A 16,784-nucleotide genomic window follows, 5' to 3' on the forward strand; every position below is an offset into this window, starting at 1 on the left:
CCATCGTTAGCGCCCACGTCTCAGATCCGTATATCATCACTGGCAACAAACACTGGTCAAAGACTTTTGACTTCAAACACTGCGGTAAAGTTGGACGAAAAGACACTGCGAAGCTTCCCGAACGCTGCCCAGCCGAGTCGGATTCGACGAGTGATCTCTTTCTCAAAGTTGGACCTACGTAACTGGACCGTTTGTCCCAGGTATACATAGTCGTCAACAACTTCGAGCGCAGAGACTTTATAAGATACCTAGTCATTTTTATGGTAATTTATTTATAATGTTGCTCTTTAATGTTTAAATTTCTTCCTTTCTTATATTTTGCATGCGACTAAATTAATATTTCAGTTTGGCCCGTTCACCCTTTTACATCCTGAAACACAGGAATTTTCCAAGTGCAGGATAATGACTGTTATTATTGTAGCCTTTAGCTTGTTAACAAGTATTTTTATCAGAGAACTAAAGATTATTATTATTGTAGATTAACTTTATTGCTTAAATTCTACAGTATTAAAAATACCCTATTTATTTTGAAAATTTCAAAATGGGGAAGTGGGTGTAAATATCGTTTTAACTCTAAGTACTTAGATAAAACGCTAAATAAACGAACTTGTCCCTTGCTACCTATGGTGCTGCGGACGCTGTATTCGTAGCACTACCTAGCACTACAATATTAACCTTTATCCACGGATTCGCCCGCGAAAACCATTAGAACCAAAGAGAATATAACCACTACGTATTAGAACTGGCAGTCGAATTGAGATTCCGAGATTTTATTAAATTAGAAAATAGAAGCAGCGTCATCTGCGCGGTCATGCGTGTCGGCACCAGACGTCGACCTCGGCCGGAATCCAGTGCGCGCCGTGCTGCATGGGCCGCTGCACCACGCTGCCATCCGCGTGCGCACCGTGCAGTACGCCGGCGTTGGCTTGGGGGCAGACGCCGCCTTCTTCTCCAACTCGTATCTGGTTTTAAAGTTAGCATATAACTCATTAAAAATAAAGTTGAACGGGCTAGATGCCGTTACCTTCGGCACGCAACAATAAAAAAAACTGTTCTGTTGTTGTCTATGCTCTAGTGTTGCCATCACAGTAACTTAAGCTAAGCTTTGAGGATTTTCGGACTATGTCAATGATTCTTATCGGGCGTTTTATAAATTTCGGTTAGTTTTTATCAATTTTCTGACACTCATTAAATTCGAATATACACATTTTGTCAAAGATAAGACCAAGCTAAATCGGTTGTTTGCCTCGAAACCTCCCCACGGGTGACACTCTTTTCCGGCCCGGATAATCCGGGATGGAAATACCAACCCTGTTTTTCGTGTACACGCCCATAGAAGTTCCTGTCAGTTTCTATAGGCGTGTACACGAAAAAACAGGGACGGTATTTCCATGTCGGTGTTATCCGGGCCGGGAAAGAGTGTCACCCCTCCCCAGATAGAAAAGAGCCATTCCCGAGGAACGCGAAATAAATGAATAAATACACAATAGTTACTCCTTTAAAAGGAATCGATAAAATTATGGCGACATCTGGGGTTCCCACTTACTGACGTCTTTGCAAAATTTTTTGCGACTTCTGAAAAAATAAGGTGGCAACACCACTGTCACTGTGAGTGACCTGAGGGGCTACTACGAAACTCGCAAATCGAAGTTCGTATCGCACCGTCCTTTCACTCGCGTATTAAATGACGTAAGCGTCAGCGGGACGGCAACATACGAAGTTCGAGTCTTGCACTTCGTGGTATAGGGTGGCCCTGCAGGGCTACTACGAAACTCGAAACTCGAAGTTGGTGTCGTGCGGTCCCTCTGACACTTACACTATTTAATACGAGAGCGAGAGGGACCGCACGACACGAACTTCGAGTTTCGTAGTAGCCTTGCTGTGACCATATATCTATGCGGGCGTGTACACGAAAAACAGGGTCGGTATTTCCATCCCGGTATTATCCGGGCCGGGAAAGTGTCACCCAATAATTAATTCCGTTCCGCAACATGGCTGGCGAATAGACAGACGTATATTTCTGGTCAGGCTTTATATTCATTCATTTCATTTTCTGTCATGAAATGGTGTTTGTGTTGTTTGTGAATATAATAGCGCTTTCCTAAATATTTAATTTGGTAAATTAATAACAGTGCTATATAAAGACGTCGAGTTTCGAAAATGGTGAAGCTTACAACAGAACTTATACAAAACTCTATGCAATATATGAATCCATGTCGCGATCGCGAACTGGATTTGAGAGGTTAGTCCCGACGGACGTTATCAAATTGTTTCAAATCAAACCCATGTTTTTTGTTCGTATCCTATTTATTGTAACATTGGCACCGGACTTTTAATTAATCCACTACAGTTGCTGGATTCCAGAATTCGGTTTGCTATAGAAAAGTAGGGTACGCCGCTGCCTACTCATATCAATTCTCTTAGTCGCCTCTTAGGATACACACCCTCGGGCGGGGGACACGGATTTGTAGGTACTATTCTAAAACCGGGCACTGCATGGACTGGAAAATGATAGTTCACCCGCTAATTAAATTGTACTTACATTTGTTGCCTCCTGTTTTCAGGTTACAAAATACCGCAAATAGAGAACTTGGGAGCTACTCTTGACCAGTTTGACACAATTGATTTCTCAGACAATGATATCAGAAAGCTTGATGGATTTCCACTACTGAAGAGGTTGAAATGCTTACTGCTAAATAACAACAGGATTGTGTAAGTATAACAGTATCATTATTTTTGCACTTTGCACTACAATTGATTACCGAAATTTATTTTCCTACTCAGAATCAGGAGCGCTTTCGATTGGAATAGGAGAAAAAGTGTCCCAGGTTTTTCATATAATTTTGTGATATCCATTACACTACCGCCATAGAAACGTGTATGAACAATAACATAATGGAATAAAATATCTTGGGACACTTTTCTTCTCCTATTACAATCAAAAGTGCTCCTGATTCTAAGTAGGAGAACGAAATTTCATCCAAACCTAAAAAAAAGTCACTTTAACAACTTTTTCTGAAACTGCCCTAATAACATCTTACAGACGATTAGGCGAATCCTTGGAAGAATATTTACCCAACTTGGACTCTTTAATATTGTCCAATAATAACATAACGGAGCTTGGCGATTTGGACCCACTAGCAACTTTGTCAAAACTGAAAACCCTGTCACTTATGAACAATCCAGTTGCAAACAAACAGCATTACAGGTATGTTTGAAACCTAGATTGATGAAATTGTAAAAACGGCTGGAAATAACTGGATGAGCACTGCTCAAGACATACAAAAGTGGAAAGAGATGGAGGAGGCTTTTACCCAATAAGGGCCTTAAAGTAAAGAGTAAACTATCACTTAAATAATTTATAAATAAAGTTATTGTACTGTATGGATAAATGAAGCTTTAATAATAATAATAGATAGTACAAGAAATAAAAAAAAAGATTTATTTAATAGTTTGTTGACTAACAAGTCATGTATCACAAATGCTGGCCTGCACACATCCTCGCTCACATTTTTCTTACTTTTGATGATATGGGTAGATAGATAGATTTTGATGTTTTTTTTGTCATCATTTCTTTTTTTTGTAATGTCATATGATATGATGCATTGCCATTGATGATAATCAGACATAGGAATCCATGGGGCAAAATTTTGTGACAGGTAGTGAGTTCCTATATTGATAATCTCAGTTATCAATGCTCGTTCCATATACTAGTGATCACTCCAAGTTTTGTTTGTAAAAATATGTTCTTATTGAAAGTGTAAATAAAGCTAGGAATTGCTTGACAAAATTAAATTAAACACTTTGACTTTTCAGAGCATACATAGCATATAAAATGCCAAATCTGAGACTGCTGGATTTCAGAAAGATCAAAGCAAAGGACAGAGAGGAAGCCAAAACTTTGTTTAAAAGTAAAAAAGGCAAGGAAATACAAAAGGAGATCACTAGAAAGGCTAAAACATTTGTACCTGGTGGGAATATGCCAGACTCTAAAGTCACCAGTAAGTATCACTGAACACAAACAAGTCTAAATTAAAAGATTTACCAGAGCTTTTTTCAACACTTCTCCACAGTAATAAATAATGAAATTAAATACTCATAATGTTTTATATAAGATGTCATTGCCATGAGGCACATGAATCACATGGATGTACCAGTGTGACCGGCCATGGCCATGAGGCACATGTGCCTCATCAGACTTTGAACCCGTTAAAAAATCATGGCTTATCCCTAAACTGTTAGTGAATTTCTGATAAACTTGTGAATTTCCTTCTTTTCAGATCTTAGTCCTCAGGAAATACACAAAATCCGTGAGGCAATAAAGAATGCATCGTCGCTGCAAGAAGTTGAGAGGTTAACAAGAATGCTGCAGTCGGGGCAGATCCCTGGACAGAAACCATTACAAGTTCAACCAAGCAATGGCCAGCGTAAGATGTCAATTTGTTTTATTCAACTTTTGTTTCATGGATGTCTTGGATCAGCAAAGTCATTGATTCCAGTTTATTTATGAAGCTACACATAAAGTAAACCCTGTCTATTGTCTAATGATTGTAGTTTGGAGGAACAGTAAAATATTATAAACCTAACTACCTACTGAAAGTTATGTAGCGAAAATTTAAATTTTTTACAAGTAAACTAATATTAAATTTTAATGCCAGATGTACAGTGGGGCTGGGAAAAACTTCGTCAGTTATTAAATTGATTCCTTTACAAAGTCACAGCCCCAAACAAAGTACTAAGTAGACAAGTGCATATCAAATTATACTTACTTGACATGATAACAAGGATCAGAATAGTATACATCTCTAACATATATCTAGTTTAATATCAATACAAAACCTTTTTATTTTAATAAACAACTTTATAAAAGTTTCAATCAAATAATGTTCTATTTAACTGTCAGTGCCATGCCAAGGTGTAGTTATAGGGTTGCTATGGTCACCTGATTATGTTTAGCAGGTTGACAGGTTGACGCAGTATGTCCTACTCAATCAGTAAAGCAGATTAGCGCTCATACTGAGCAAAGGAAAATAGATCTTTGGGTGATGAACCTTTTTTTACTCCAACTGTATATGTGTAACTGTCATGTGCAATATTATGAAATGTTATATATGGTATAAAATAAATGAAACAACATTTCCACAGGATTCCATCACCATAGTGTTACCTGGATGAAGGAGTTATCCTGTGAATGCGGGATGGTGCATCATAATATACCTTATATCATTGTTGTTGGTGCCTACACAAAACAGTTTTCACTAATAATTTCATTGGTGTATATTTTATTGCATTGCAGCTGAAATTTTTACGTCAAGTGACTTCATAATCAGAAATATAAGAAGCTGGATTTGTGCTGATTTACTTTACTTGTCATTAGCAACCAATTCTTCATACAGATTTGCAAATTAATTATTTTTCCATTTTAAATCTAATAATAAGTACATAAAATTTTCGTGTCACAGTGTTTGTGACCAAACTCCTCCGAAACGGCTTGACCGATTTTTATGATTTTTTTGTTTATATTCGGTAAATTATTTGTATTAGTAGTATTTTGGTACATTCTGAGAACTATTTTTCATACTTCTACGCGGACGGAGTCGCGGGCAACAGCTAGTATCAACTATAAATTAATAGCAACAATATTAAATTTCTGTTCCCTGTACAGTACACTATTTTTTATGTTGCCAAGTTTAATTCCGTTTTTTTTTTTCAGAAGAAAATGATGAGGAGATGGAGACTGACCAGACAAATGGCCAATGAAAATACTGAACTATGATTTTTAGCTGTAAGAAAAGATAAACTAAGTTTTACTAATATTACTTGTGCCGAGTTGAGCTGATTAGAACAGACTATGGTTATTGCTTTTAAGGTGGATACTACACAAAATCAAACCTTATTTGGCAAAAGAACAGATACACATACACATTTTCTGATCAGCGAATTTTCTTTTAATAAATTCATCAGTCATAAAAAGTAGTTTCATTTCAAAAATAGTTTTTTTTTTAAATACTTAATACGTCGGTGAACTAATAGTACTGTTCTGTCAGTGAAAATTTTAAGAAAACCATCAAATACTTTATTCATTCATTTATTTACATTGCACTGTCACTTAAAATATAATTATCAAAAAAATTACAGTAGGTAATGTATCCTGCACATAAACTCATTTTATTTTAATAATGAATACAGTTAAATAATCAGCCGAACTGGGCTACGTCAGTATTAATTTTGGTCAAACTGATAAAATTCTCATACAATTCAATGATCATAATATTGCAGACATCTTAATAAAATCTCTCGACAACTTTATATAAAACTACGTCATCACCTGCATCCAGAAAAACCGTGTATATCATAGGCAAAAGAATTGCTCTCCCCATCAGTTCCTTTACCGTAGGCCGTTTTGAAGGTAAAATTGACAACATAGAGTCTATCAGATCCTGCATACCCCTCTCGTAAATCGTTAGATCGATTGGATGCACGCTCTCAGATGTTATAGCTTTTACTAAACCGACTAATGTCTGAAACAAAACGATACAAAGTGGAAAAACTCGTGTGATCCTCGCCTACGCCTCATTTCATAAAACCACACTCGTGTTTTAAGGACCCTTATTACGTAACAGTTGCATAAACTACTATATTATGATGAAGATAGCCAGTTTGCGCGCGGCGTCACGCATGCGATACTTATGCACGGCACGGAGTGATGATGGGTCTCCAATCCCGAACTTTGATACGCTTCATCTTTGTCACTTTTTGTTTGATTGACAAAAGAAAAAATAGGTTTCCAATATTTTTACACGACTGCCCGAAGGAGGGTTATGTTTTTCGAGCGTATGTATGTATGTTTTGATAATCACACTGACAGACAGACTAAATAGCATAATATCGTCACTATTTTAAAAAAAGCTGGTATCTCAAAATCGATGATCTTTCCAAGTGAACTTAATGAACATTGTTTTAAGGGTCAATTTTGATGACATATTGACTTGAGTGAGATACGAGATTTTTACAAAGTAGTGAGGACATAGTTGTCTTACCTCGGACTCGAAGGGCCTCTTGTGAGTACACATTTCGTATAGTAAGCAACCGAGAGCCCACACGTCGCTTTTGGTATCGTAAGGTTTTCCTTCACAAAGTTCAGGCGCCAAATAATAAGGAGTGCCGATAACCGTTGATGTTTTCTTAGCTCTGCAAAATTTTAATCATTGATGGTAACGTAACGCCATCTTTTGCCTAACAACAAAACTTTCGGAAGAGCTTGCAACGCCATCTATTTAGGTGTGCAGGCTTCACTTCTGATACAGGATGGATCCATAAGGTACATGTAGATGTCGATGGATGTATCCTATATTCCAGATGTTCAGCTATCTTTATACTATTATTTCATCTAAACCCGTCCAGCCGTCTAACGTGAATGAATAACAAATACGCACATGCTACAAGCTTCCGCATTATTTAGTATTAGTAGGAGTAGAATTGGTACAGGATAATTAATTACTTATGTACTTACCTAACCTACGCATTTTTGCTCCTAATCTGGTAGTTACAAGTTGCAAAAATGTATTTGAGCACCAACAATGGAAGGGATTACTTACGAAGCTAGCATCTTTGAAATACCGAAGTCCCCTATTTTAACTAAAACTCCATGTTTGCCGGTCAGAAGAATGTTTTCTGCTTTCAAATCCCTATGAATGACCTTGAGACTATGGATGTAATTCACGCCAAGCAATATTTGCGATACGTAGAAAAGGATCTCCTGTAAGAGACAACGATGAATGTGCAAATTAAATTATTAATTCATACCAGTGATGTAACGATTGTAGTGATTGTAGTCTGTCGCATATTTATGCATATTCGTATTCGCAAAATTTCTGCGAATGTTTTGCGAAAATAAATATCAGAAAAAAATACAATTATTAGAACTAAGTTAATAAAATCAAAATCCATTCATTTCTTATGTTTTTTAATACAATAAAAAGTAACTTAAACATCAAAATAAATTCACTTGTTTTGTTTACGAAAAAACCGGCGCGAGCGGAATGACACTACAGTCGGATGCGTTCGTATTTATTTATAAACTCTGTAATTCTCGGAAGAAAATACAAACGGAACGCACTTCGTTTGAACTAGACTGCAGGGCTACTACGAAACTCGAAACTGGAAGTTAGTATCGTACCGTCCCTCTCGCTCTCGTATTAAATAGTATAAGTGTCAGGGACCGAACGACACCAACTTCGAGTTTCGAATTTCGTAGTAGCCTTGCTGCCATAGACAATGAGGGCTATCGTTTTTAGGGTTCCGTAGCCAAAAAAGCAAAAACGGAACCCTTATAGTTTCGCCATGTTTGTCTGCTTGTCCGTCAGCGGCTTGGCTCAGGGACTATCCATGCTAGAAAGCTGTAATTTTGCACGAATATATATGTAAACTGTGCCGACCAAATGGTACAATAAAAAATTGAAAGGAATTTTTTTAGAGTACCTCCCATAGACGTAAAGTGGGGGTGATTTTTTTTTCTCATCCAACCTTGTAGTGTGGGGTATAGTTGGATAGGTCTTTTAAAACCATTAGGAGGTTGCTAAAACGATTCAGTGATTTGTTTGCAAAATATTAAACTTTAAAGTACAAATTTTCATTAAAATCGAGCGTCCCCCTCCCCCTCTAAAATCTAAACCGGTGGGTGGAATAAATTCAGGATGGTGGAAAGTAAGTATATCAAACTTACAAGGAAAACTATAACGGTTAAGTTTTCTTGAGAATTATTAGTAGTTTAAGAGTAAAGAGCAGCCTAAGGTATAAAATATACCTATACTTGGATATTCCTTAATTTTTTCGTAATTGCTACGAAACCCTATTTCTGGCGTGTCTGACACGCTCTTGGCCGGTTTTATTTGTCTTTCTAGATGGCGCCACTGTTGCGTGAGGTTTTTAAGTGTGGCCACAGAATATACAGGGTGGATTTCGACGAGGGACCTTTGCGGAACTGGCAGATAGTTCAACCTTAGCACTATATTTCCCCCATAGAAACTATGGAAATATATGTTACCGTTTTCAAGTTATAGCCTTTTAAACATTCATACCAAAAATTACTTTGTGCCAACCCTAAACAGGTGGCTGGGTCAATGTTCTTACTTGTAAACAATCTTTAGACGTCAGGATATTACGTTAATATGTTGCCATTTGTCCATTCTTAGGTCTGCGTGCAACGCTAAAAAAATCGTCGTAGGATTTGCAGAGGTGATTGTCTCTAGAGTATTTATATAATTTCTTAGTTAATTAATAATTTCTAACACAACAACAAATAACTCACATGACATGATATGACATAACATTGAAATTCACTCGAATGTACTCAATCGTCATAAACAATTAAAGAAGATAGTAACCTCTTTCATCATAAATAAAATATCTCTGTTTACCTACCTAAACTGAAAAAAAGGTTTTAGTTCGTTAACTCACTTCATCAAATTATTTTCGAATGAATTGAAATTCTTCCCTGGTTGATCAGCAATTCATACAAAAGGCTGTCCTTGTTTTTTATTTTATTTTGGTTATCGTCAAAAAATTTAATACTTAACATATTTGGCGGATATTGCACTAAAGTTGTAGTAATACGCTGTCATAGAACTCTTCATTCGCCGAGCCGAGATAGAATCAATGCATTTTTTACAACTATCGAAACTCTTTGCATGATTGAAAATCGATCATAAACAGATCATAAATATGATGTTTGAAATGAAATTGTCATTTAAATTCATTTCATTTGCTTCCTATCATAGATGAGAATTGAATGGAATAGATGAGTGTGTATACTGCTTCCTATACATGAAAATGCCTTTGTTAGATGCACGTGGATATTTAAATTTGCTCATGTTATACGCGAGCTGCAATTATAATGCGGCTGAAGCTTTACGACGTTACAGGGAAACATATCCACCACCACACACAACAGGTCGTAGGACAATTTTACGTGCTTTTGATCGTGTCGCCAACAATCAGCCCGTTGTACCAAGAACAGCTCAGAACGATCAACGTGGAGGACCCGTTATTCGTCTTGCGGCTAGACTTGAAAGAATACTGCGGTATTTTGAGCGGAATCCAAGAAAAAGTTCGAGATCAGCTGGTCGACATTTCGAAATAAGCCATACCGCAGTACTAAAAGTTCTTAAACGTGCCCGCCTTCACCCTTACAAAATACAGAGGGTTGAAGCTTTATTGCCTAGAGACTGCCCTATCCGTGAAGCTTACTGCCGGTGGCTATTGCAAAAAACAGTGGAAGAACGTGATTTTATCAGGCATATTATTTGGAGCGATGAAAGCTTGTTTATACGGTTTACTAAACGGAATGCAATACTGCGAACGAAATGAAACAAAGGTTGATTGCTGCCTTCGACAATCTTCGTAGGAAAAATCGTGAAGAGCAGACATTATCGCATGTGCACCGACCGACATACTCAGGCATGGGCTGCAGCGTGTATTATTAGACACGGAGGAACATTTGAAAAACGCGTAACGTAGTGGCACCAATGACCGACAAGAACCAATAACCGACACTTTATTTTTTGATTCAATAAAATAAGAGTTGGAAACCGATTTCTTAATATGGCAACACTGTACCATAGATAGCACACTTATGACTGACTCCCATTGACATTTGAGCGAAATCCGCCGTTTTGTTTTGAAAATGGCGGTGTGACAACTGATTGCGGCTGGAGTACCGGTGAAAATAACAACATTTCTTAGTGAAATCCTTAAGTAAGCGAGTACATTTTTTGTTCATTATACTAATGTATTGTAACTTATTTGAATTTTATGTTTTTCACGGGATTTTATAAGAACTATAGGATCGATTTTTGTTATAACGAAAGTTTAATGTTATTTTGATATTAGTAAAATGTTGGTGTCGATCACTGGTTTTCACAAACTAACTTTTCCAATAATCGACACGTGTCGATAATAATTTTCTGAAACATTTTTCATTTGACAAGCGAATATAGTTCTTCTTGCTCTGCATATTTGGTAGATATTTGAAGTAAACTAATCAAAGTCGAGCTACCAGTAATCGACAAGTGACGATTATTGGGGAATAATGTGTGTCGATGATTGGTTCTTACAGATGGCTCCGAGAAAAAATTATACTTCCGACCAGTTAGTAAAAGCCGTATCATCTGTAAAAAATGGCGAAAAGATTGCAGTTGCTGCGAAACGTTTCGGAGTACCTAGGCTAGGATTACGCTCCATGATAAAATTTCGGTAAAAACAACAATGGATTGCGCTATGGGGCCGAGCACAGTTTTAACTAAAGGGGAAGAAGACATTTTGGAAAAGTGGATATTAGCGTTATCTGAAAGACATATTCCACTGACAAAAGATTCGTAGGTACTAGACAGTGTGCAAAAAATAATAAATGATCAAAACAGACCAAATCCTTTTTAACTCCCGACGCATAAAGAGGGTATTAAAAGTTTGACCGCTACGTGCGTCTGTCTGTCTGTGGCACCGTAACTCTTAAATGGGTGGAACGATTTGAACGCGGTTTTTTTATTTTAAAGCAGCTTTTCTAGCGTTGGTTCTTAGAAATCTTTTATCAAAATCGTTAGATATTAACTTTGAAGTAACAATGTCAGGGGTTTTCAAACTTTTTGTTGGTTAGGTTATACAAACAATAGGCCCAGCAAGAAGTGGTTTCAGTCGTTCATGAATAGACATCCAAACTTGACACATAGAGTGCCAGACAACTTGTCAAGAGCTCGAGATAATGTGTCTGAAAATAACATCAGGACTTGGTTTACTGAAATCGAAAGTTATTTGGATGAAAAAAACTTAAAACTATTTTAAATGACCCACACAGAATATTCAACGCAGACGAGACCGCGTTCTTCGTGTCACCAAAACCTGGTCGTGTACTCGCCAAAAAAGGCGATAAACACCCATATAACAGCTGCGGTGATGAAAAGGACAACCTTACTGTCCTAATAACTGGAAATGCAGCTGGAGACTTAGCCCCTCCAATGATCATATTTAGTTATGAACGAATTCCTTCAACTATCGCTGTGTTCCCGATGAATGGGCAATAGGTAAATCGGAAAGTGGGTGGATGTGTAGCAGCACGTTCTATGAATATATGACTTATGTCTTCAATCCTTGGTTAGAACAAAATAATATTGAAAAACCGGTCTTGTTCTTTGTGGATGGCCACAAATTACACCTGACGCTTCATTTATCAAATTTTTGCTCCGAAAATGGTATTGTAGTCGTTGCTTTGTACCCAAATTCTACGCATATTCTACAACCAATGGACTTGGCAGTATTCAGACCACTCAAAGCTCATTGGAAAAAAGCCGTGAAGCAATGGAAAATGGAGAACCTTGGCAAAATTCTTCGAAAAGAGAAATTTGCCCCAGTGTTGCAAAAAGCTCTCACAAATGTAACAAAAGATTGTGTCCAGAACGGATTCCGAGCGAGGGGCCTTTTTCCATTTGATCCTGATTACATCTATATGTCTAAAATATCTAGAACCGAAATAGAAACCACAACTAAAACCAATCCAATCAGAAATAATTTATGAAGTATTTAGAACGTGAAATCGTAAACGTGTTCTCAGCTCAAAAGTTACATCAATTCAATAAATTATACTTTGAAAATAGAAACAGACTGGAAAGAGAAATCCCTGATGAAGACGAGGCTTTATATTTGATTTCGGCCAAAAACAAATCCTAAGACGCGTTGTCTCATTCAAGTTCGGCGGATGCTCCTACAACGTCAGACACATTGGAACAGGCGATGTAACCACTGCTCAAACGAACGATGTTGTTGTAACCGATGAACCGAAAAATATAGACATTGTACTGTGGACAATAAATGAATACTTATTAAACAGTTAATTTTATTTTAATGACCCAATAAGGGGGTGGTGATTTGGCAGAGACACATTATAGGTAATAGTCGATAACTGGGTGTCGGTTACTGGTAACTGTCGATGACTGGGTGTTGATTACTGGAGATTCGGTGTCGACGATTGGAGATTTATACACTTTTTCCTTTTTTGGGATTTTTTTCTAGTCCGTGTATAGTTAATAAAAATAATACATCCTATTCTTATCTCAAGAATATACCTTACAATACTCAATCATTACTTTTGGTTTAAAGATGACTAAATGACCTTTAATTTTATAAAGAAGCCCACTATCTCCTTAAAGTGTCGATCATTGGTGCCACTACGTTATTTAAAAAAATGTAATAAAGTAACCGATATTCGTATTTTTGCCATTTTTTTTGATTTATTTGACTTTTATGTGTCATTTTTACATCAGTACGATGACAACAACTTTCGGAAATAACGTAATATCCCGAGTTTTTCCGACGGCGATTCCTTAATCTAGCCATCTTGCCGTTATGTGCAGATGCAATATAGGGTTATCACCACAGTTAAAAATGAGTGAATTTTGTATTTTAGTATCTAAACATTATAAATCGACTGTGTATCACTCAAACGATGCAATATCTCCGCAAAGGTCCCTCGTCGAAATCCACCCTGTATAATAGTACTGACGTGTGTGGCTTTCAAAGTCTGTTATTACGGGCGAGAAAACGAAGTGGATTAAAATCATATTTATTACACCTTAAAACCGATATAGGTCATCGTTCATCCACCATTACCTCTCATATTTCGTTTTCTAGATTTTTTTTACCGTACAACGGCAAAAACTACTAGACACTGGCAAAATTGTCCTCCGATGGACAGAGCCATATTTTTTTAAAGAAACAACAACACCTTAAAACCGTTCTATAAAAATATAGAGCAACCACAGTGTTGCGTAGTCCCGTTTTGTTCGGAAAAAAGGGAGGACAAAAGTTTCCGAAAGACAAAACTGTCTCAAAACAGAGACATTCATTGCTTCGTAACGCATAATTGCCATAATTAATTTCAGGTTTGTACTATTACTTATGCAACATATTCACAGATATTCACAAAATTATTCTAATTATAAATAAACCCGCGTAGCTCACCCAAAAACTATGAGATTTGACATTTCGGCCACCTCACGCTACACTAGCGCCTAGCTAGCGGCGAATTCATACGCGATAGCCCTCATTGGCGCCAGAAGAAAAAATGAATATTCGCATTCGCATTCGCAAATGTTCAAAAAATGACTTTCGTTACATCACTAATATTTATACGTTAGCTGCAGAATCCGTACTATACAAATAATACAAAATATACCTGTTGTTTTACTAATTTTGGATATCGTTGATACATGCGTTCTGCTAGATTTCCCCCCGTAGCATATTCCATTGATATCATCACATAATGCTCTGTATAATAACAATCGTAGAATTGTATTACATTGGGATGGTTCATGGTTGACAGAATATCCACTTCATTATCAATATCCTGAAAAAGTAAATAGTTCAAATCACTCATTTCTGACAAGGAAGGCTGAAAGGACATGACTTTATTTTGCCTACCTTTTTGTGGTCTTGAATTTTTATATTCAGTTGTATGTCTTTCACAATTGTTAGTAGAGTATCAGTTTTTTCGCATAAAAAAACATTTCTGGAAATAAAATGAAAAATTAAAACGGTACACTGCTTTTTTGCTTAGCTTCGTATTATCATTGCAAGAAAATCCTTACCCATAGGTACCCTTTCCGATAGTTTTTAATATAGTTAAATTGTGCTTCTTGTATCTTGTTATGGTATCCATTATATAATTTTAAGTGATATTAACAGCTTTTGAGATGGCGAATGGAGAGGAATTGCCTCACAACCATAGACCCACAACACAAGTAATTTTTATATCTACCTCCATACTCCACCGGAAGTTACAAAAGACGGTATGTTTTGCTTTATATTCCGACCGATGTTCGAAATTTGAACTTTGTATCGCGCCAACCAGCAGGGCTACTACGAAACTCGAAGTTCGTGTCGTGCGGTCCCTCTGACACTTATACTATTTAATAAGAGAGCGAGAGGGACGGTACGATACGAACTTCGAGTTTCGTAGTAAGTAGCCCCCGACTCTTACGCGGGCCAATCGCGGACAAGCTTTGTGTATGGGAGAGTGTGAATGTTACGTTACGTTGTCATTGCTGTTAGTTTGTTTGCGTAAATGCTAGGGAATCACACACAATCGAACGAAGCGTTAATTTATAGCAGTTACGTTTTCGTAGGCAGCAGACTAAACTACTTAAAGTTGAAATTTGTGGCGTTATCTGGTAAAAGGTACCTTGTCGTCGGTTCTAGTTTCCGAGATAATCGCGCTTGAAGTAAAATGTCGAAAAAAATCATTTTTCTTTTTTACTCTATATTTATAAGCAGGGTCTAAATTTTAATTTGACAGAGACACAAGTTTTTAAATCGATTTTTTATGAGTTAAAACATCCTTAAAGTTTAGTAAGAAAGGTACCTTATTGTCGGTGCCGCTCTTGAATGCTTTCTGTGCGCTCGGTATCGGTTTGGAAGACGTGTCGGACGTCGGTACTTTGTCGGCGCGTCATCATCATCATCATCATCCTAGCCTATACGTCCACTGCTGGGCACAGCCTCCTCTCAGAATAAGAGAGCTTGGGCATTAGTTCCCACGCGGGCCCATTGCGGTGTTTGTCGGCGCGTAAAAAACGTCAAGAATCATCATAAATGCGTTTAATTAGAGTAAGGTAAATCATCAATAACTGGCCACCCTTAGGCGGTAGCCAGTTAGGCCCTTATTACACTAGCGATTTGCGGGCGAGTTGAAAGCGAGGTGAGCGCGCAGCGAGTTCGCTTCGAGCGCGTAACGATTTCACCGCGAGCATGAAACGATATCGCCGCGAGCGCGCAACGATGGCGCTGCGAGTTCGCTGCGTTAGCGCCGAAGACGCCCTATTTATTTAACGAAAGTCTACAATATGGCGTTTTTGGCGCTAAAGCAGCGAACTCGCCATGCGCTCGCAGCAGCGACATCGTTGCGCGCTTGCGGCGAAATCGTTATACGCTCGCAGCGCCTCGCTTGCCTCGCTTTCAACTCTCCCGCGAATCGCTAGTGTGGTAAGGCCCTTATTGACGATTTACGCCAATTTGTCTTTTTTTTATTCGACTGGATGGAAAACGAGCAAGTGGGTCACCTGATGGTAAGAGACTACCACCGCCCTTGGACACCTGCAACACCAGGGGGATTGCAGATGCGTTGCCAACCTAGAGGCCTAAGATGGGATACCTCAAATGCCAGTAATTTCACCGGCTGTCTTACTCTCCACGCCGAAACACAACAATGCAAGCACTGCTATTCACGGCAGGATTAGCGAGCAAGATGGTGGTAGCAATCCGGGCGGACCTTGCACAAGGTCCTACCACCTGCTGGTCTTTAGAGGTTGATTTATAGTAATAATAATAACGATTAATAGTTACAACTACAAATCAAAAGCATTTTTTTAGATCTTATTCTTAACTATGTCACTAAACATTTTACGTCCGACAATAAGGTACCTTTTCAAATACGTTAATCATTTAGTGTGTTGAGACAAAATTATAGGTTTTGGTAAGAGTTTTAATACTACAGTGTTCTTAAATTAAGACTATTAAAATTAATCGTAAGTTATAAGTCGTTTTTAAATGATATCACTTCATAATCACTAAATATTTTACCACCGACGATAAGGTACCTTTTAGAAAATATATAGTGATTGTACCAACTTTTTACTAAACTTACCTTGAATTTTGAGACTGAAAAAACTAGTTTTTTAAGATTTGTTGAGTTAATTTGGTCTCATTTGGCTATGTTTTAGCGTACTAAATATAAAAGT

General features: G+C 37.5%; 2 protein-coding genes and 1 pseudogene across 2 annotated transcripts; 2 read left to right on the forward strand and 1 right to left on the reverse strand.

Annotated features, from left to right (window-relative positions):
• The first annotated feature begins 2,007 nt into the window (after nucleotides 1-2,007).
• Nucleotides 2,008-5,973, forward strand: LOC141441417 (U2 small nuclear ribonucleoprotein A'-like). The gene is made up of 6 exons (XM_074106141.1): nucleotides 2,008-2,242; nucleotides 2,565-2,712; nucleotides 3,044-3,208; nucleotides 3,817-4,001; nucleotides 4,281-4,427; nucleotides 5,714-5,973. The coding sequence occupies exons 1-6, from the start codon at nucleotides 2,161-2,163 to the stop codon at nucleotides 5,758-5,760; spliced, it is 774 nt and encodes a 257-aa protein (XP_073962242.1). The 5' UTR covers nucleotides 2,008-2,160; the 3' UTR covers nucleotides 5,761-5,973.
• A 99-nt stretch (nucleotides 5,974-6,072) lies between these two features.
• On the reverse strand, nucleotides 6,073-14,832 carry LOC141441831 (serine/threonine-protein kinase Nek8-like; the record flags this gene model as incomplete). The annotated part of the gene is given in 6 exon segments (XM_074106715.1): nucleotides 6,073-6,521; nucleotides 7,041-7,191; nucleotides 7,599-7,759; nucleotides 14,225-14,395; nucleotides 14,470-14,557; nucleotides 14,637-14,832. Coding segments are annotated over 6 exon segments (879 nt in total). The 3' UTR covers nucleotides 6,073-6,284.
• Nucleotides 11,278-13,226, forward strand: LOC141441873 (uncharacterized; annotated as a pseudogene).
• Nucleotides 14,833-16,784: the final 1,952 nt, after the last annotated feature.

This window comes from Choristoneura fumiferana, chromosome 24, assembly GCF_025370935.1.
Source record: "Choristoneura fumiferana chromosome 24, NRCan_CFum_1, whole genome shotgun sequence".
In the NCBI taxonomy this organism is placed as follows: Eukaryota; Metazoa; Arthropoda; class Insecta; order Lepidoptera; family Tortricidae; genus Choristoneura; species Choristoneura fumiferana.